Genomic DNA, 21,439 nt, shown 5'->3' with positions numbered 1-21,439 from the left:
ACAGCTGGAAAATAATTCAAACTGAACTTTACTGCACCTTTCAGACATTTCATCTAGATTACCAGACAAAAGTATTACACAGTCTACTGGGTTTAATGAGAATGTTCACACTTCCCGTGATTATGCGAATCAGCTTGGTGTGATTGCATTGACTCATCTTTTTATGAACATATGAATGAAATATTAATGATGAAATTAGTGTGGGATTACCAGAGATGCCTGATGGGAAGAGGGGTGTGTCTAATAGCTACTAAAGCTCCGCCTTGGTCCAGATACAGAACACTGTACTCTTCATCAAATATCTGCAACAGACATAGAGAGTTTAACAGTTAAACCTTTTCACTATATGCACATGTATGTGGATTAGTATGGAATGTTATTCAAGACATTATTCAAAAGGAATTGCAGACGGTGTGACACCGACAATAATAAAAACACAAATGCGTGATTTGCAATTGCGTTGGGATTTTTTTTTCCATGTGTGAGGGTGTGGCATACTTTCCGACTATATTAATAAACCCCACCATCAAGATTGATTGACAGCTGACTGTGTTGGACATTGGACATCCATTTTGTGCGGGTTTGGGCAGGACGCGGAGAAAGTGAAATAGCAAATGGGTGATTGATTTTCCAAAATGGCAGTGTAATAAGTCTAGGTGTCATACCATAAGACATTGGCAATGCAGTTGCAAACAATTTGCAATTCCTTTTTAATACTATCCAGAATATCATTCCATATATTTGTTTCTTATAGTGGTGCAAAACAAATAAAGTAAATAGTAAGTAAACACATTAATAAATTGTATGGTGTTCCATTAATTGTATAATTAATTTTAATTTTGTTATAAATTATAAAACTTCATACAATATAAAAATATAATTTAGTTTTCAGATAGAGGTACGTTTTAATTCATTTTCGTACTTTTGGTTTGATAAGATTTAGCTATTTTTATCATATCACCAGCATGAACTTCTAAAATGAAAAACAGGCAATTTATTAAGAAATAATTGATTTTGGGTTTCTTCATGTTTTTCATTTCTCTAATTAAAATAATGAACACACACACACACACACACACACACACACACACACACACACACACACACACACACACACACACACACACACACACACACACACACACACACACACACACACACACACACACACACACGTTTGTTTTTGTGAAATGTGGGGACATTCCTTAGGCGTAATGTTTTTTATACTGTACAAACCGTATTTTCTATCCCCTTACACTGCCCCTGCCCCTAAACCTACCCATCACAGGAAACATTCTGCATTTTTACTTTCTAAAAAAAACTCATTCTGTATGATTTATATGCATTTTGAAAAAGTGGGGACATGGCCAGTATCCTCATATTTCACCCTCCCCTTGTATGTCATACCCATGTCATTATACACATTTGTGTCCTCATATTTCACAAACACATGAAGTGGTAATAGATCATCTAAAACTTCACACTCTTATAAACAAATGCTAAGGCTAGTTCCATGCTGTTTGATTGCATTCTGTTAATGTTCTCGGGATTGTACATATACTTTATATTTATATACAGAGCTCAAAAAATGCCTAAAACAAATGACCCCATCCAGTCACCATTACAGAATTGCTAGTAGTTGCAAACATGTACCAAACAAGTAATTGCCTTACGGAGCAAAAAATCCAGCCAGATGCTAGGTTGACCTACTGCAGAGTTGCACCGAAAATCGAGGCCCTCATTAGTATTTTCCATTTGTTTGCCCCAGAGCAGCGATAACTTCACTTATGCGCTGTGAATTCTTGCTGATATGAATTCCCGTTAAGTTCTGGCCTTGGGGCTTCAAGCGTTTAGCATGCGCAAGTCCGTTTAAGGGGAGAAAAACACCATCTGATTGTCTTAAGCACTTCACAGGCTAATTGCGAGGCTAGTGTTCGTGTTAGCGAGAGACTGTGTGGGGTTTGCATTGTTTTCCTTTGGCAGTAAGCTCACTGGAAAAGTTGGATCAACCAAGCCACAGTGGAGTAATTATAACCGAAGAAACACAGCTGACCCCTGTTGCCCTGATCAACATAAAGCTATAATAAATAAGGACTGCACATTTCTAAAATCATTGTTTGCTGGTTTAGCGCCGACGTTAAAAACAACACCATTAATAATAACTTCTGCGTATGCAGGTATACGTCTCCCATGTTCCCATTTTGTTTTTTATTCATAATGTCAGACTGGCTGAGTTATGACAATATTTCATCTCCTTTACTCTTCTTGGGAGGGCTTTCAATTTGATTATATAAAAGCTGGCAACCACAGGTCTGCTGTCCTTGAAATGATGCTATTTCTCAAATCCCAGTGATTGTAATTCCTACTGACAAGATATATGACATCAAACCCATGCCCAACCCAGCATGCTTTAACTTTTTGCCACATCAATTTTCTCTTAATTATTTGAGCTCTCCATTTTTAATTAGACAGCTGGCCCCATAAATTTAAATTGCATCATCAAACATGCACCCACGGGCATCATACATGTCATTGAATTTTGTGTTCTCTGAAGGTGTCATTTGATTATCGGCTCTGGAATGTGGCACGTGGATTTATCCGCTCAAAGATATGCATCAGTGCTGAAATTACTCCCCACCCCCATCTGGCTGAAGTCACCTGCCGCCATGTGTTTCCAGCGTCGGAGGTGATGAACATGCTAACGTTGCTGCTTGTTAACTCTGCGCCGATTGAACCTATGGAAAGAAGAGCAGAATAATTACAGTCATGCTTATCGAAGCAGATAACTAAAGCTATGCGAATATGAAGATTGAGCAGATTGTGCCTCACAAAAGTCATACATACTTCATTACAAAGACAAACTGATAGGCATAACATTATGACCTAATATTGTGTTGATCCCCCATTTTGCTGCCAAAACATCCCTGACCCGTCGAGACCGCTGAAGGTGTTAGCAGCAGATCGTTTAAGTCCTGTAAGCTGCAAGGTTTGGCCACCATGGATCTGACTTGTTAGTTTAGCACATCCCACAGACGCTCGATTGGTTTGAGATCTGGGGAATTTTGAGACCAAGTCAACACCTCAAACTTGTTGTGCTCTTCAAACCAATCCTGAACCATTTTTGCTTTCATTCCTGAAAGAGGCCACAGCCACCAGGGAATATCGTTCCCATGAAAGGGTGTACATGGTCTGCAACAATGCTTAGGTATGTGGTGCGTGTCAAAGCAACTTCCACATGGATGGCAGGACCCAAGGTTTCCCAGCAGAACATTGCCTAAAGCATCACACTGCCTCTGCAGGCTTGCCTTCTTCCTAGAGTGCATCCTGGTGCCATGTATTCCCCATGTAAGCGACACACACGCACCCGTTCATCCATGTGATGTAAAAGAAAATGTGATTCATCAGACCAGGCCACCTTCTTCCATTGCTCTGTGGTTAAATACTGATGCTCACGTGCCACTGTTGGAGCTTTCGCGGTGGACAGCGGTCAGCATGGGCACCCTGACTGGTCCACAGCTATACAGCCCCATACGCAACAAAATGTGATGCACTGTGAATTCTGACACCTTTCTGTCAGAACCAGCATTAACTTCTCGAGCAATTTGAGCTACAGTAGCTCATCTGTTTGATCGCACTTTTGATATCAACCACTGCAGACCGGGAACATCCCACAAGAGCTGTATTTTTGTAGATGCTTAGACCCAGTCGTCTGGCCATTACAATTTGTCCCTTGTCAAACTCGCTCAAATCCTTACACTTGCCCATTTTCCTGCTTCTAACACATCAACTCTGAGGACAAAATGCTCACTTGCTGCCTAATATAATCCCCTCACTAACAGGTGTCGTGATGAAGAGATAATCAGTGTTAAGGCGGGCGTACACTGTGCGAATTCGGACACTCGGAAGGTCGTGAGATATTGCAGACGCTACGAGTCATTTAATTTGATCATCGCATCAAATCAGCTGGTACACGGCAAGACTGTTTGCACCGCGAGCCGGCCGCGATCACACAAGTTTTTCATGTAACACAGACACCGGAGCTTTCAATGTTGCTGCTATAGCTTCAGATACAAAAAATAAAGAAAAAATGTGTGAAAATGATTTGTTGAAAAGCCATTCCTTTCAACCGAAACAACCAGAGGGAGAGAGAAGAGTGCACGTGAGAGAGAGAAAGTGTCTGTGTGTGTGTGTGTGTGTGTGTGTGTGTGTGTGAACGCAGTATGCGGTAGCCACTGAGCTAATAATAGTCATAGATTGAGCGTATGTGACGTGCTTGTGCATGATTTGGCAATAGGGGACAGCCATATGCTGGTAAAAATCGGGCCGACTCCCCGAACTTTTTAAACATGTTTAAAAATTATCGTAAGGTCGAGAGGTGCTCTTAACGTGCTCGGCTCGTCTCGTATTTCCTCTCACACGGTGCGAGCCGCGACCATACGAGCATCCACGATGTCCACGCGATTTCTCCCGAGAAAAAAAAATCGTCTGTGAGTTCGTACGACAGCAAAAATCGCACCGTGTACGCCCGCCTTTATTCACTTGCCATATGTTATGCCTGATCTAGACAGACATGGATGGATGGATGGATGGATGGATGGATGGATGGATGGATGGATGGATGGATAGATAGATAGATAGATAGATAGATAGATAGATAGATAGATAGATAGATAGATAGATAGATAGATAGATAGATAGATAGATAGATAGATAGATAGATAGATAGATCAGCAAATACATCATGTGTAATATAATCACAGAGTCTGGCCTTCTGATGCTTTGTGAGCTAACTACGAGTTTCTGGAAAACCTCTATATTTAATAAGCTAAGAAACCCAGGAAAGTCTTTGCTTTCCCCACCCCACTTATACGATCAAATCAATCAACTAAATGTCAATTTAGAGCCTAATATCTGATAGTTTGCCTCTTCCTAGGATTACTTATCCAGATAGTTACAGTGCCAAGACATTTATATTTCCTTTGCGTTCATCCGGAGGCAATATAGACGACGGACGTCATGGAAGACACAAGCCTGAAGGAGTAAAATGAAAAAGTGACAAGCGCTTTCAATCTTATAAAATAAACATTTGAAGTTTGAAGTGGTGGAAGAGTTAGTCGGTTGCGAAAACAGAAGATGATGGAGAGAGAATCATAAGAACACTCCAAAGAGTCTCTGCCGCTAATCTCAAGAGTAGCACTTAGCATTTCCATTTGTTTATGCTAGCACAACACTAATCTTGTTTATAGTCCATATACAGATGCCTGTGCACGAGCACAAAATGAACGTCTTCAACAATAACAGTGTCATAAGCACTCAAGATGAAAGGAATTTTAATATGCTTTGCTTTGGAGTTCCAGTACAAATACCACAGCGACGTCAAGGATTTAAGAAAGAATACGAGAACTACACACTTTAAAAAGTATTCTGTTTTCCAGGACCTGCCAAGGCTGATTTTTTTGACCTGTCTGTAACAAAAACAAAAATACAAATAATCCATGAGCATTATCTTTTTTTTCCCTTATAGTATGTGTCATTTCAGCTTTGAAATGCTTCTTTAAAGATGAAAGGAGGATCCGAAAATGGAATGACACATTTCACATTCATTTTAAAATTAACACAAACATTTTCCTTGAAAACCTTACTACAGTTTGTGTTACTACATGGACCAGAACAGTGGTATAAGCCAACACTTTCATCAAAAACAAAACAGATTTTTTTTTTTTTTTTTTTTTAAATAAATAGAGAAAGATGTGTAAAGACATATTGAAAGTATCCTATTCAGATACAGGGGGAATTCTGCTTTGTGTCGTGAGTACTTAATTTGACAAAAGTTTTACAGGGCTTATTTTCACTGTGGAATAAAATATGAAAAATAATAATAATAATAATAATAATAATAATGTGTGACTTATCTAGCAGTTCTGTTTGTTTTCTCAGAAATGTGATGTGAATTTGTGAATGTGAATGTTGTGAATTTTGAGTTATAAAGTCCAATTTATGATAAATAATCTACACTGTAAACAATATTGGTTGGTTTTTGTTGGTCTAACTTAAAAAAGTAAGTAACCTGGTTGCCTTAAAATTGTGAGTCTATTGAAATTAAAAATTTGAGTTGATACAATGAAGGAAATTTGTTTAATAAATAGAAACTCAAAATATTATTGTATCTGAAACACAATTTTTTTTTTTTATAAATCATGAAAATAGCACTATTTGGGATGTTTCACTGCGTCATCAGAAATAAAACACACAATTACCCAACGTGCTTACAAAATCTTTTTAATAAAATGTTACTTTTTTTCAACTCAAAATTTTAAGGCAACCAGGTAAAACAATTTCTAAATATTTTTTTACAGTGTAGCAATTCTGAGAAATAAAGTTGCAATTTTAAGAAATAAAGTCAGAATTTTACTTTTTTTTTAGAATTGTTATACAAATGTACAATTATGAGTTGTAAAGTCAGAATTACGAGATGTAAAGTTGCAATTCTGAGAAATAGTCAGAGTTTTGAGATGCATAGCATAGACTGTAAAAAAAGATGGACGACACTCCTTCATTATCTTCCATTGTAGAAAAGTGAAGCCGCCAATGTCCGCGCTGGCATCTTGCACTGATTCGAGACCCGAGTCTGCGGAGTAGTGAGCAGGAAGTTGACAGACAATATCAAAACCCTGCTCACATTCCCGCAGAATCGGTTAGTACAGATTCCTGCAGTTTGGAATTATGTAAATGTAGAAATTAAAGTTAGAGCTCCAATCTCCTCCTGGAAATCCCGTATAAAAAAAAAGTCCGTTGGTGCCTCAGTGACAACTTTACTCAGAGAAGCCGTCAACCACAGCTGCCAATCATGACGTCACACCCCCGTTTTTATAGCATCAAATAATTAGCTAAAACCAAACTTATTAAAAAAAAAAAAAAAAACTAACACTTGAAAGTGCATCAGCATGATACAAACTACCTAAAATGACAGGAAAAAATTATTTGAAGTTTGTCTCCGTTCCATTATAATACATGAAGGGGGCGGGGTTTATGAGCTATATACTGGGACCAACCACCTGGGGGCGATGGAGACGCTTTGGCTTCGCTTTTCAGGATGTGTCCGGCATTCATTACGATCACATCTGTTTGTATTCAGTTTATCATTAGCCTGTGTATTTAATATCCTCTGGAGCTTTCTGTCATTTCTTTCTGAACTTCAGGCTCAGTCCTTTCACCCAAACTCACCTGATGCCACTATGATTCCAGGAGCCGACTCTCTGCTGGCTATATTTCCAGAAGTGTACGGGTTTGCTGATACGTGCAGTTGAAGATGCAGGGAACAGTATGGCTAGAAGCAAAAAAAAAAACAAAAACAAAAAAACAAACAAAAAAACATTAAAGATCAGGTAGGGTCTCTAAATCGATAACCCCCCAGTGTGTGGCCTCCACTAAACTGTCATTGTGCTTGTGCTCGAATAAAATCCCATTAAAGGAAGTCCCATAACAGAAAAGGCTTGTGACTTTTTTCCCTCCCAACATTAATTTTGATTGGAATAACCTTTAGTGACACAATTCTCATTATAAGCCTGGAAATGCCAATGGTAAGCACATGTTGCAAGGGTTGTTTAGGGGTTTATTAAAACTTTGACATTTTCTAACAAATAGCTCTGTAATGGATGGTGAAGGCAGGCCAAACAGTGGGACCATTAATTAGCTGAGTTTATCAAAGGGTAATTATTTTTGTTTGCATTTTGGGGGGTTGCGGAGGCCATTCACTGGGGATGCATAACATCTCCACGGAATGAAAAATATGTCTTGTCATTTGAAATGACAAGCAGCACTGATTACGTAAAACTATTCCAAACACCCATGTCACAGGAATACACATTCTGTTTGCATATTATTAACTTTTTTTTTTTTTATATATAATGATGCTATTGGGCAAAATTTGATGAATGGTGACCATATCTCACATTTCTTCAACAACACTTTCGGCTCTGTATAGACATTTAGAAAAATAAACTCTTAAAACACACTTTTCAAACTCTAACTAGTTCAATTTGAATAAAGCAATGTCAGGAAGAGGACATGCATCACAAGGGTATTTTATTTCACTTTTAGTTTTATTAATTTAGTACTTCAACTTAAACTTTGCATTTCAAATATTCTTTATCTTATACTGCATATTCATACTCAGAAAGAACTGAAATTACATTCAATACAAAATGGTTAGTTTATGGCTGCCAGGGTTTCTCGATTAAATTAAAGTTCTTGATTAAAAAATGTCATCTCTAATGTAATACACACGTGTTGATTAACTGGCAAATTACCATTTAATTTATCCTTTAAAAAAAAAAAAAATCCAAATTCTACAAAATTAAATATTAAATGAATTTTATCTTTAAAAAAAATGTCCATAAATCTTGACTCAATTATGTTACTGTACCATACTTTGCTTTTTAAACAAAAACAAAACTGAATTGATCACTGATCACACAGTGGCTTGTTTAAAGGTGCGCTAGAATGAAAAATTGAATTAACCTTGCCATAGTTAAATATAAAGAGTTCAGTACATGGACATCACATACTGTGAGTCTCAAACACCATTGCCTTCTCCTTCATATGTAAATCTTGTTTGTGAAAAACACCACGGAAAAACAGGCTATTTTCAACATAATGCCACCTGTGATGTAATCGCTGGGATCCTTAATATGTACTCCCCCAATATTTGCATGTCAGCCAATGTACATTGTCAGGCAGAACTGCACAGCTGAATCATCAGTTCAGCAGATAAACAAGTGTCACGCGAGGATAGCGAATGGCCGATTATGGACACAAATGTCATGTTTCAGGCTGTGTAGGGGATGTGAGGACTTTTCATATCCTTCCCACAGATAAAAAAATGTCAACATTCATGGTTATAATTGGATACCGCAACAATTTAATTTAAAGTTGTTTGTTTGCTCGGCCCATTTCACCACAGAGAGTTTTTCTGACCTTGGGCAACATCTAGTAGGATTCGCTCAGCGCGTAAAACTAAAGAAAGGGCCGATTTCAACCATATTCCTGTAAACAGTAAGTACTGATTTTATCCTCTTATTGACTGTCGAACCCATTTTGGATTAAATTGAAAGTTTCTTAGTAAGACAACATTACGATAATATCCCCTGTTCCTGTATCCCCTATATTCATGACTCTTCCAAATAAGGCAAAAACAGAGCATTACATCCTAGGGACATTTTCTAGGGTTGTAAATGAACCTGTAAAACCATATCTGGGCAATTTTTGCCCTTAAATAAGCCACATACCCTCTATTTAGATATGAGAGAACAATTTAAAATATTGTTTAAAATCATTCTAGGGCACCTTTAATAGTCTTTTAATCATGAGTCATTAGTGCCATGTGCTCTTAGCATGTACACTAGCAAGTGGAGTTATTGGCAGAAATGTTTTAAATTGTCAAATCTGTTACCGTCAAACTCTGTTACAAATGTAATTTCTATACACTGCCTAATTGTTTCTGTAACAGAGTTGACAAATTAGTTGTAAGCACAGGTAGGAATACCTGCAAGGGATGTCTGCCTGACAAACCTCTGACCTCAGAATGGTCAGTCGGGAACCACCTTTCATTGATGTTTCGTTCCTTTAATCCTGGAACATCTCCAGGTGGTGGAGCAGCAGCAGGGATGTCTCCCTACAGCCAGCCTTAGGATCCTTCTCTTCCCCACACCTTGTCCTTTCTCTGGAGCCAGAAGCTTCCTTGCTCTGCTGTCTCTGCTACATCTTTTAGTGTCTTTCACAACCAGGCACCTCTGACACCTTCAGGAGCAGTGGAGGTTCCAGTGAAGCCTCGACAGCCAAATTCTACTGGGCCTTTGTGCGTGCAGTTAAAAGGTCCGCATACTTCTCCTTCTTCCTCTCAAAAGCAGACTCCAGGCAGTCTTCCTATGGCACAGTCAGTTCTTGTGATGGTACACTAGAGCACAATGTCTGGTTGGAGGGAGGTTTCGATGATCTGCAGTGGGAACTTCAGTTGGTGATCAAGATCAGCTCTCAGTTCCCAGTTGCCTCCGGGTGACAGCAAGGACTACTCCTTCGAGGTGCTGCTTAGCACCTCGGCCCCTTGCCTCACAAACTGGATCAGCCTGTGAGTTGCTGCTGGGCTGGCCCTTTTGGCTTCTAATCTACATGCCTCGATGACTTTAACTGCTTTGCAGAACCTGGTTGTGACGTTATCCATAACGTCCTTGGGTCAGTGCAGTTTTGCAGCTGGATAGGATGAGCTGTAAGCTGGGGTTCTGATGGCCACAAAGCTGGCAGATCTTCTCTGAGCCATACCAAATGTGCAGAATCTGGGAGCTTGGGATGGTGTCGTACATGGCCCTGATTAGGAAGCTCAGCCTTGCCTGAGGCATCCTCCACAAGTCGACCGAAGTAAGGCCCTGTCAATGACAGTATCCCATGTTGTCCATCTCCCTTGTAGGCATTGGCTCATGACTTTGATTTTGTAGCCCCCCTCTTCCTCCCTTACAACTTTGGAGATCACCAGATGTTCACTCTCTACTTTAAAGCTATCGATCTTAGGTGGTGTTCCCCAACAAAAGCCTGCCCTACCATATTGCTCCAATCCGACGACCTGGCCTGGTGTACTAACTTTGATGCGTTCCATTTCCTTCCAGTCTGCGCTTGGGCCTTGATGTTTTGCACAGCTGGATCCAGCTTGTAGCCCAAGCTGATTAATTTCATTGGGAGTACAAGGTTTTTCTTCCAAAAAGGGCTACATATGTCAGACACTGAGAAAGGCCCAGCCACTTCCGGATATAGTTGTTAGATTCCATCTTTTGGAGTGTAATACCAGACCTTCATTTTACCAGGTAGCAAGCTTTTGTAGATCTTTTCAAGGCCATCAGAGAGCTGTAGGGTGATGGAGGCAGTCATGTTCTTGTCTGACAGGTTTGCTGTGTAAAGCCTTCCCAAACTTCTCACTGGTTGGTCTATCAGGGATGGGATTTCTTCACTGCCACTGAGGAGGAGATGTTGTCCCTCCTGACTCCTTTGACTCAGATTGAGAGGCTGCGTAACTAGACTGTTTACTTTTATCCTGGGCCAGTTTAGTAGATTTAAGCTTTTTCAGAAGTCTGGTGGTGCATGCTGCTGTCTACAGGAAGGTGGTAACATCATCCATGAAACTTTTTTTAGCCAAAAGTTTCTGACCTGACTGGGATCGGACTCCTCTAACCACCTGTCTTCCACAAATGAGGATAATTTCAAAGGCTACTGTGAAAAGGATGGGGGAGATGGAACGCCCCATTGTTATACCCTTTTCTAGCTGATGCCACACAGTTAAAATTTCCATGGATGTGTATATATTATGAGTTTGGACTGCTCATACTATTCTCTGGAAATGCAACATCAGCCACTACACCAGATTTGTAATGCAAATCATTTATTAACCTGCGCCAACTCAGGAGAATATATTAATATCTTTCTAAATATGCAAGTTTGTTGTTCATTGTGATTTCAAAATAAAACTTTAAACCCTTCCTTTTTTTTAGAAAAGTTTGAAAAGCTTTTTTTTTTTTTGAGTTTGCATGTCAATTCCCACGTTCTTGAAAAAAAAAAATATTAAAGATTAAGTGGACATTTGAATAAAATATTGTTTGGTCAATGTTAAATAAGGATTTGATCAAGCTATAAAGTGTGTGTATGTGTGTGTGTGTGTGTGTGTGTGCGTGCGTGCGTGCATGCGTGCGTGTGTGTCTTTTTTACATTGATTATGTTTGTATTATGCATATTACATTATCAATTTTAAGTAATGTTCAATACTATATGACTACTTGCTTTTTATACATTTTTGAACCAATTATTATTGCATCATTGTTTTATGGATATGTATTTCAAGTCATTTTAAAGGCTTTTATTTTAGGTCTATTTTACTAGCTTAAACAAATATAATATGATTACTTGATTAATTGTCAAAATAATCGAATGATTACTTGATTACCAAAATAATCACCAGAGACAGCACTAGATTAGTTGAAAATTTCAAAAATCACCTGGATTGTTTTGCATTGTGTGACTTTGTTGAATAGAAAAAATATTTTAACAACACTAATCTCAAAATATAGTGTGTATTATAGCAAAATACAATTTTTTTTTTTTTTTTTTGAATGTCTGACTCATTGCTCTTGCAACAGCTAACATTTGATGTATCAAATTAAATCACAGTTTCACACCTTTTGCATAATTTGACAAAATCGCAGCATGATTGGAAATGACACGTGCACAATAATAATATATTTTTTTTAAATCACAAGTGCTCCCCCCTCCCTCACATCTGATATTTCAGTTACCCTCCTTTATTGACACACAATAATAATAAAATTAATCAAAATTAAAAAATAAAACCTTTTATTAGGGTCAACATTCTTGGATGTGGCAGAAATTATAATTCATTATTTGATTTTGTTTAATAAATAATTTTCAACCAATAAATATTTAAATGGTTTATGTTTTTTTTATTTATATAGTCTGGAACAAAAAGGCAATAAATCAAGCAGCATTTTAAAAGAAGACAAAATAAATGACAAAGATTTATAAATATTTATAAATCAAAAGGACATTTTTAATTAAAAAAAAGGGTTTAATAAGAATCAATCCAAAGTGCCTGCAGTTGAAGAAACACCCAGCCTTGTTTAATCTTTCAACCGATAAAATCTGATGAGTTGGCCGTTGGAAAGAGCACTGACCTCATGAAACTCATCTTTGAATGTCAAATTTGGACAAATCTCCTGCTTTCTGTTTCCCCACACTTCCACTCACCAGTATGCAATGGATTCGGTTTCCTCTGAGATCAGCTGAGGGAGCCTGCAGGAGCCTCCAGTCTCGGCCTTTGTTATAGGTTATATGTGTCTTCACCTCATTATTTAGCTTCTTATTGGCCAAGAACATGCCTTTTATCCCTGCCACCTAGGGATGGGAATAAGTAAGATAATGAGGAAGAGATACACCACTAATAATCATATCTGTTAAGTTACAACATTTCCTCCTATAGGTAAACAAGCCTATGATGCATTTATTACTTAGTGTCCCTGGGGCAACAAACCCAGCCAAGTGAACTTCTAAAATGCACCATTCCTGGTAAAATATATCTATTGGAGTGGAATGAGAGTATGTAAGGGAATGAGAAGGTAATCCATGTCCGTCCTGAGCAGAAGTGACATCTCTTCAGGGCCAGCAGGCACTAGAAAGGAGGAGAGGCAGCCCAGGATGGGCCTCGGAGGGCACTCACTATTCAATAATTGATGAATATTTCAATCTCGCCAACGGCTGAGATTTTAGCATATGTTACATGGAGGTGGCGACCTCAATCAAGTCACCGGACTCTTCAGCCTATCCGAGGGCCAAATGTGATTTTATGGGGGTTGCTATCATCAACAGTTTAATTATTTGATCAGGAGATAGCTTGACACCTACTGGCCTCTGTTGCAATGCGCGGCTCCGTGCGGCGTTCCATCTAGAGGTACATGAATAGAGATCTGGCGTATTCTTCAAAGAGACGAGCAGTCTACACCCAAACCCTAATCATGGCTTCACTCCGGTGGTGGCTTTTGTGTGTTGTCAGCGCTATCAGACCCAATTGCAGTACTATTAAAACTTGTGAACTAAGATCCCTCCAAAAGCCCTGCCTGCTATCAAACTGCAATATATCATATAACATACAGGTATTTGCAAAGACATTCATCAGAGTTAAAAAGGAAGTGAACCAAGAGTATATCAGGAATTGAAAACATTTTGAATTTGAAAATCAAGGTAGGCCTACATTTTCCTTCCAGGAAACATTAAAAGGAATCTTCTGTTGCTTCCGAAAGGCAGTTAATTTGATATTTAAACGAAATAAGAAAGATTTTGACATCTTCATCCTGTTCAAAAGTTTCCTTCTGGAGCATCAGCGAACGTTTGAACATTTTTTAATAGTTGTGTTTGAGTCCCCCAGTGTGTAAAGATAGATCTCACAATCATCTGATAGTAGCGGTTCAAATATGCAAAAGATGCTGGAAAATCAAAGAATTAGCAGGATTTCTTTGAAGAACTTTGGGGTGGTTTAACTGCTCAGGACAAATTTAAGGTGCTCAAGAACAACCATCACAAAACATAAAAACAGCCATTGATCCTCCAGGTAACGATACATTTTAAAGGGTTAGTTCACCCAAAATTAAAATTTCTTTCATTATTGACTCAACCCAATGTCGTTCCACACCCGTTAGACCTCCGTTCATCCTCGGAACACAGTTTACGATATTTTAGATTTAGTCCGAGGCCTTTCTGTCCTTTAATGCAAGTGTATGTCCACTTGCTGTCCACATCCAGAAGGTAATGAAAACATCATCAAAGTAGTCCATATGTGACATCAGCTGGTTAGTTAAAATCTTTTGAAGCATCGACAATACATTTTGGTCCAAAAATTTAAAAAAAATACAACTTTATTCAGCATTGTCTTCTCTTCCACGTTTGTTTTCAAACCTCAAATAAAGACTCAAATGGTCGTGAATCAGCAGATTGATTCGTGATTCATTACGCCAATGTCACGTGATTTCAGCAGTTTACCAATTTGACACGCGATTCGAATCATGAGGATCATATTTGAGGAACACGGAAGAGAAGACAATGCTGAATAAAGTCGTATTTTTTGTTTTTTTTGGGACCAAAATGTATTGGTGATGCTTCAAAAGATTTTAACTAACCAACAGATGTCACATATGGACTACTTTGATGATGTTTTCATTACCTTCTGAACGTGGACAAGGCCTTGGACTAAATCTAAAATATCGTAAACTGTGTTCTGAGGATGAACGGAGGTCTTACTGGTGTGGAACGACATTAGGGTGAGTCATTAATGAAAGACATTTCAATTTTGGTCGAACTAACTCTTTAAGAATCAAGGGTTCATAAACTTTTGAACAGGGTCATTTTTATAAATTCAGATATTTGCTCACCTTGTGGTCTATATGTAAATATATTTATGTAATGAAACATATTAAGGACAATACTAAATAATAATACAAATAAAAATATGCATTTTCTATGATCCTTTTTATTTTGTTTAAATAATTAACTTTGTGCAGATTTCCGCAAAGGGTATGTAAAAGTTTAAGCACGATTGTATACATTCAAATAAAAAAATCAATACATTTTTAATACCCAGAGAAACTAGAAGCTGAAACAGTAATATTGAATTAGCATAAATCTGTATTTTATTGCTGCACTTTAATATGCTACAAAATATGTTATGAAATTAACACATCAATAGAGTTCACCGAGATATACAGTCAATAGACAGCACACTGCTTTATTTCAAGGTTCCTAAGAGCTCTTTGTTTAGATAATCCACTGATAACCATGTAATGAATACCTAAATTAATTAACGTTGCTACTAAATCAATTAGCACTACAATCAATTAGCATTAATTAGTGCATCCAATTTGCTCGTGCTTTTAATATCCGGAGAAATTTGAACGTGGAGCAGTGATATTGAATCAGCATACATGTGTGCAGTGTGGAAACTAAATGAAACCGTTCTGTTTTAGAAAGCTACCTCATATAGATCTATCATGACATTTCCCTCTGGACCCATACTGCTCATGACGTTCTCCAAAGCCAGCGTGTAGTAAATGCCTCCGGCCTCTGACACATACAGGTTGTAAGTGTCGTTCTGGTTCCACTCTTGAACCGCCGCCACGACCCGGTTCTCGTCTGTACTGATCACATGCAGATCCTGGGAAAAAAAAGAAAAGACATTTCATAAAACAGACCTCTGATTTATTTGACAAAAGAATATTTTGCCTCTGGTGTTATCCAAATATTTATATACACGTCAATCTGACATGGAACGTTTTATAATAGTAGGTTATAAATGATGCACTGGGTTGTGGATCACATTCGGCCCAGTGTAGCTGCATGGGTTTTGTTTAGTAATTTGGGCAACACATTAGAATAATGGCCTGTCATTAATATAAAACTATGCAGGATGTAATCAAAGACAAATGAGAAGTACTGCACTGACACGTCAGCTATAACTATTAACTAATATGAAAACAAGCTTAAGTAATCAGTAAGCAATAGCACATTTATGACTAATATTCTTGTTAGGTAATCAATAATTACTGAATGAGATTGGCCTCATTAATTACCTCATTCAGCTATGACAAATTGTAAAGAATTACCAATTTATTACTAATCAAAACATTAACATGTGTCTAAGACATAATCAATTGTCTTTTTTCTCTGAAATGGGATGTCAAGGTGAGGAAGTTTTCACAATGGTATATAAACTTGCAGCACCACTGGTATTACGCTATGAATATGTAGAGCATTGAAATTGCTTTTGAATGTGCGCTCGCTTTTACTTTTACTTTCGGATTCACAATCACGCGTGCATGGATCTCTTGCGTGCGTTTGTATGGATAGCCAAACAGATCTAAAATGCTGATATTAGCGTCAGTTCTGTGGTGAAAACGTCATAATTTACACCGCTTGTACTTGTACAGAACACTGTCTTTTAATCTAAAACACTGTAAAAACCTGCCGTTTTCTGGACACCAGGCGCTTGGTTAATTACAGAGTATGGCCTATTTTTTTGGATTGGTGTGCGCGTGTGGATGCCTTGCGTGCATTTGTTGTTATCACTGACGTTTAGGATCTATATCGCTTAGTCATCTCACTTAACTCTTGTCATGTGTTAAGTGAAATCTGACTCCCAGTACACTGTACTGCGATTAATATATACAATCAATGTTTGTTTTTGTGACATATGGGGACATTCCATAGACGTTAAGGTTTTTATACCGTACAAACCTCCTTTTCTATCCCCTTACACTGCCCCTACCCCTAAACCTACCCATCACAAGAAAAATTCTGCATTTAAACTTTCTAAAAAAAATCTTGTATGATTTATAAGCCTTTTGAAAAGTTGGGACATGTCCATTGTCCTCATATTACATCCTTTCCCTGTAATACCTATGTCATATACCCATGTCATTATACACATTTTTGTCCTCATATGTAACAAAAACAGGACCGAAACTCTGACATCTTTAGGTTTCAGTGCCATAGAGAAACATTGGAAGATCCAAAGCTCTCATCGGTTTGATGGTTTTTACTCTACAAAAATGGTAAAACAATGTTCCTTGGGTACTAACACTGATTCCACGTATCCTTAGAGGATTATATGGTTGTCATAGTCTCATTAAGTTACGAAGTCCATTCTAGCGTACAAACATAGCTAACTGTTCTCACGTCATGCACAGTGTGCATTAAAGACATTCAAGTGAAGGTCTACATTTCAGTGTCTATCCATATTAAACTGGTTAAATGTAAGTTAATGTAATCTTACCCTGTGGAACATAAACAGTGTTAATCATGGATGTTGTCATCTGAGATTGTGATGACCGTAACATGAGGCTTCTCCCGCTTTCATTGTGATCTGTAAACCCTTGCACCCAAATTAATCTTGTTGCCCCAGCATTTTTGCTTTAACATCTTTTGTAGATTCCCCATGGCATATTTAAGTCCCACCTGAATGCTCCTCGATTGTTTTAATGTATCAAATATATATTGGGACAAGTTTTTCACACTGACAGCTGTCATTGTAAGATAGTTAGTAACTCTGTTTGTTTGTCTGAGTTAGCAACAGTAACTAAGGGTGGTGGGGCTTACCGATAGGTCAATTGAAAGTAGAATTGAATGTTTTTCTCCCCCCAATTTTTTATTTAGAATCTCTAGAACCTCTTAAGTAAAATATCCCTGAAATATATTCCCGTTCATATTTAGGTTTTATTTTTGAGCACACCAGGGTGACTAAAAGCATGACATTGTGAGGTTGACTTTCTTTTCCAATATAACTATGAGGAAACGCAAAGGCCAAATTCCCTTAATCATACTTCATATCATTAATGCAATTATCTAATCAACTAATCAAATGGCAGTTGCTTCAATGCATTTAGGGGTGTGGTCCTGGTCAAGACAATCTCCTGAGCTCCAAACTGAATGTCAGAATGGGAAAGAAAGGTGATTTAAGAAGTTTTGAGTGGAATGGTTGTTGGGATTTTCACGCACAACCATCTCTAAGGTTTACAAAGTATGGTGTGAAAAGGGAAAAAAAACATCCAGTATGCGGCAGTCCTGTGGGCGAGAATGCCTTGTTGATGCTAGAGGTCAGAGGAGAAGGAGCCGACTGATTCAAGCTGATAGAAGAGCAACTTTGACTAAAATAACCACTCGTTACAACTGAGGTATGCTGCAAAACACGCACAACCTTGAGGCGTAGGGCTACAACAGCAGAAGACCCCACCAGGTACCACACATTTCCACTACAAATAGGAAAAAGAGGCTAAAATTGGACAAGATGAAGACTGGAAAAATGTTGTCTGGTCTGATGAGTCTCGATTTCTGTTGAGACATTCAGATATAGATTAAGAATTTGAGGTAAACAGAATGAGAACATGGATCCATCTTTTTACCACTGTGCAGGCTGTTGGTGGTGGTGTAATGGTGTTGCGGATGTTTTCTTGGCACACTTTAGGTCCCTTAGTGCTAAATGGGCATTGTCTAAATGCCACGGCCTACCTGAGCATTGTTTCTGACCATGTTCATCCCTTTATGACCACCATGTACCTATCCTCTGATGGCTACTTTCAGCGGGATAATGTGCCAAGTCACAAAGCTTGAATCATTTCAAATTGGTTTCTTGAACATGACAATGAGTTGACTGTACTAAAAAAGCCCCACAGTCACCAGATCTCAACCCAATAGAGCATCTTTGGGATGTGGTGGAACAGGAGCTTCGTGCCCTGGATGTGCATCCCACAAATCTCCATCAACTAAAAGATGCTATCCTGTCAATATGGGCCAACATTTCTAAAAAAAAGAATGCTTTCAGCATCTTGTTGACTCAATGCCACGTAGAATTAAGGCAGTTCTGAAGTCGAAAGGGGGGTCAAACACAGTATTAGTATGGTGTTCCTAATAATCCTTTAAGTGAGTATAGTTCTGATGTGCAGCAAAAGATTGTTGAGCAATAATTGTTCAGGGCAATAATTAAGAAGTTCCAATCAACTAAATATTGTACAGATCTGGCTGGAAGAGGACATGAGTCTATATTGTCCTAATGAACATTGAGGAGGAGTGTTTTAATGGACAAAGACTCTCCAAGGATCACAGTTGTAGAATTGCAGATATTATTTGAATCTTGGGTGCAGAAATCCTAAAAAAATATATCAAACAGCACCTACACCACCACATGTTGTTCAGGAGGATTTCAAGAAAAATTATTCTCATTCATCCAAAACTCCAGAATATTCAGTTGTCAGACACGACTGGAACTTCCAAAATGGACTATGGTTCTGTGGTCAGATGAATCTAAAAAAAATAGCTTTTTGGCAACAAACCCACCACAGGGATAAAAAGTCCCCCATGTCCACGGTTAAATATACGGTTGATTTTTTATGTTGAAGGCCTAATTTCTTTTTTTTCTTTTTGCTGGAGGTCTTGGACATCTTGTTTAAATACATGGTAGCAAATACCAACAGATAAAAAAAATCTGATGCTTCTTCTAGTAATTGTATAATTGGCGGTTGTTGGTTCTTACATCTGGACAATGGTTCAAAACAAACATCAAAATACACACAATAATGTTGTGTCACTGACCTGAACCCTATAGAAAATAAGTAGGCTGAACTGACGCACCAACATAGATCTAGGAATCTGAAGGATCTGGAGAGATTCTGTATGGAGGAATTGTCTCTTATGTGTTCTCCAAACTCATCAGACTCAGAGCTGTTATCTTGGCAAAAGGAAATTGAAATAAACGGGTGCGAATAATCGTGGCCAATGTGTTTTTGGAGATAAACATTTATTCCATTTTCTGAGTTTCCACCAGTTTCAATTGTTTTACTTCAATGAAAGGTTCGATTTTTGAATGAAATATCAAAAGTATAAACAATTTATTTTCACAGCAATTTATTTTCTTTGCTCGCATTTACCAAGGGTACCAATATTAGTGCACTGAGCAATTCAGATGATTAAACAAATCAGCTCTGTCTTTTTCTTCATCAGAAAGAACAGGTAGGCCTCCAAAGTGCCTTTTAATATTCAAAACATCAAAACACCTTTACATTTCATATTTACATATATCAAAGGAGGATGACTTTAACCTTTAATGTGGTTTTGCCTCTAATCAAGTGAGATTGAATATGAATGTAGTTGCCGGGATGGCTGGGGACAGCTGGAGAGCAGTGGCGGTTTCACCCCACTGAGCTGAATCCGATTAATAATCAGTATCAGACCCAACTCTCACCTGCCTTGTTTTGCTTACAGCTCTGGTGTACGACAAATATTCTTATTAGCCTTAAATTGAGCTTGTCAGTTGGGCAAATGCAACAAAACCACATGCTGGCAGTTTGCGAATTTCATCTACCCCAAACCGCGCAAGGGTTGCTGGGTGTGCGCTGAAAGGAGCGCCGAGAGCTTGATTGAATAAAACATGTTTAATTGTCATGTGAGCGCAGCAGATTTTAAGCTTTGAATAATAACACAACATCCTGAGAGACGAGGGACCGCGGTAGCATCTGCGTCCCTGAATTCACTCACTCAGAAGTAAGAGCCTGCCAGATGCCTGGGAAAAAAAATCGGATTTTGTAAAGGTTTGAAGCTTCAAAGGCTAACATCGAGGGACATGATGATCTCGGTCTGAAATAGCAATGTTTGTTTACTCTGTCACGGTGTGGCAGATTCTGATTCCGTGCTGAGCTAGTGTGAATGAGTTACCCTACCTTTGGAAGAGTGTATTTGGGAAGCTTCATGGGTGTAAACACATCTCGCCTGGATGACACATAGTAGATTGGCCGACCACCGGTTGACACCTTGGGTAATGGAGGGATCAAAAACAGACAGGACAAAGACACTTTAGAAAGAAGTAACCTTTCGAGTGCCACCAGATATTGGTCACATATTGGGGCTGGTTATCGGTCATATGTTCGCCACAATTAAATCATAATTAGATTGCAGTAGAAACTGTGCCAAATGCACATTGCAATGCAAGGATTAGTTTCTATCTTTGCTTCAGTCTTGCCCAATATGGCATGGACTTTTACACTTTGTAAGATTAAGTGCTTATTACAGGGCCTGAAACATTTAGAGGTAGTTCAAAAAGTTATGCATCAACATTGCATTTCTCCAAATGTGTCCTGCACAGCAGTAAAGGACCATCAAACGCCATGCTGAAACAAGATCTTAAAAGAAAATAACCATACTATGAACTGTAGGAAATGCTAAAATATTGATAAATAAATATCAAATCAGTATTGCTGCCATCCCTAAGGAAGCTTGTTTCCACCATGGAAATAAAAATATACATGGTATTTGCAATTTTTTATCTCACAATTCAGACTTTTTTTCCTCGCGA

General features: G+C 38.3%; 1 protein-coding gene across 4 annotated transcripts in view; it reads right to left on the bottom strand.

Moving 5' to 3' along the window:
- The window catches only part of sorcs1 (sortilin-related VPS10 domain containing receptor 1), a 302,164-nt gene that overhangs the window by 42,665 nt on the left and 238,060 nt on the right, over positions 1-21,439 (bottom strand). For all 4 annotated transcript variants that reach the window (XR_010904712.1, XR_010904711.1, XM_067441002.1 and 1 more), the window contains exons 8-13: positions 20,808-20,897; positions 15,575-15,754; positions 12,802-12,948; positions 7,225-7,327; positions 2,659-2,735; positions 211-302 (exon numbers count right to left, since the gene is read on the bottom strand). Coding sequence is in view for 2 of the 4 variants with exons in the window: in XM_067441002.1 (XP_067297103.1) it covers positions 211-302; positions 2,659-2,735; positions 7,225-7,327; positions 12,802-12,948; positions 15,575-15,754; positions 20,808-20,897 (689 nt within the window). In the remaining 2 variants the exon portion in view is untranslated. The remainder of the gene's footprint in view (positions 1-210; positions 303-2,658; positions 2,736-7,224; positions 7,328-12,801; positions 12,949-15,574; positions 15,755-20,807; positions 20,898-21,439) is intronic.

This window comes from Pseudorasbora parva, chromosome 4 (assembly GCF_024679245.1).
Source record: "Pseudorasbora parva isolate DD20220531a chromosome 4, ASM2467924v1, whole genome shotgun sequence".
NCBI lineage: Eukaryota > Metazoa > Chordata > Actinopteri > Cypriniformes > Gobionidae > Pseudorasbora > Pseudorasbora parva.
This window is presented reverse-complemented; position numbering and strand designations above follow the sequence as displayed.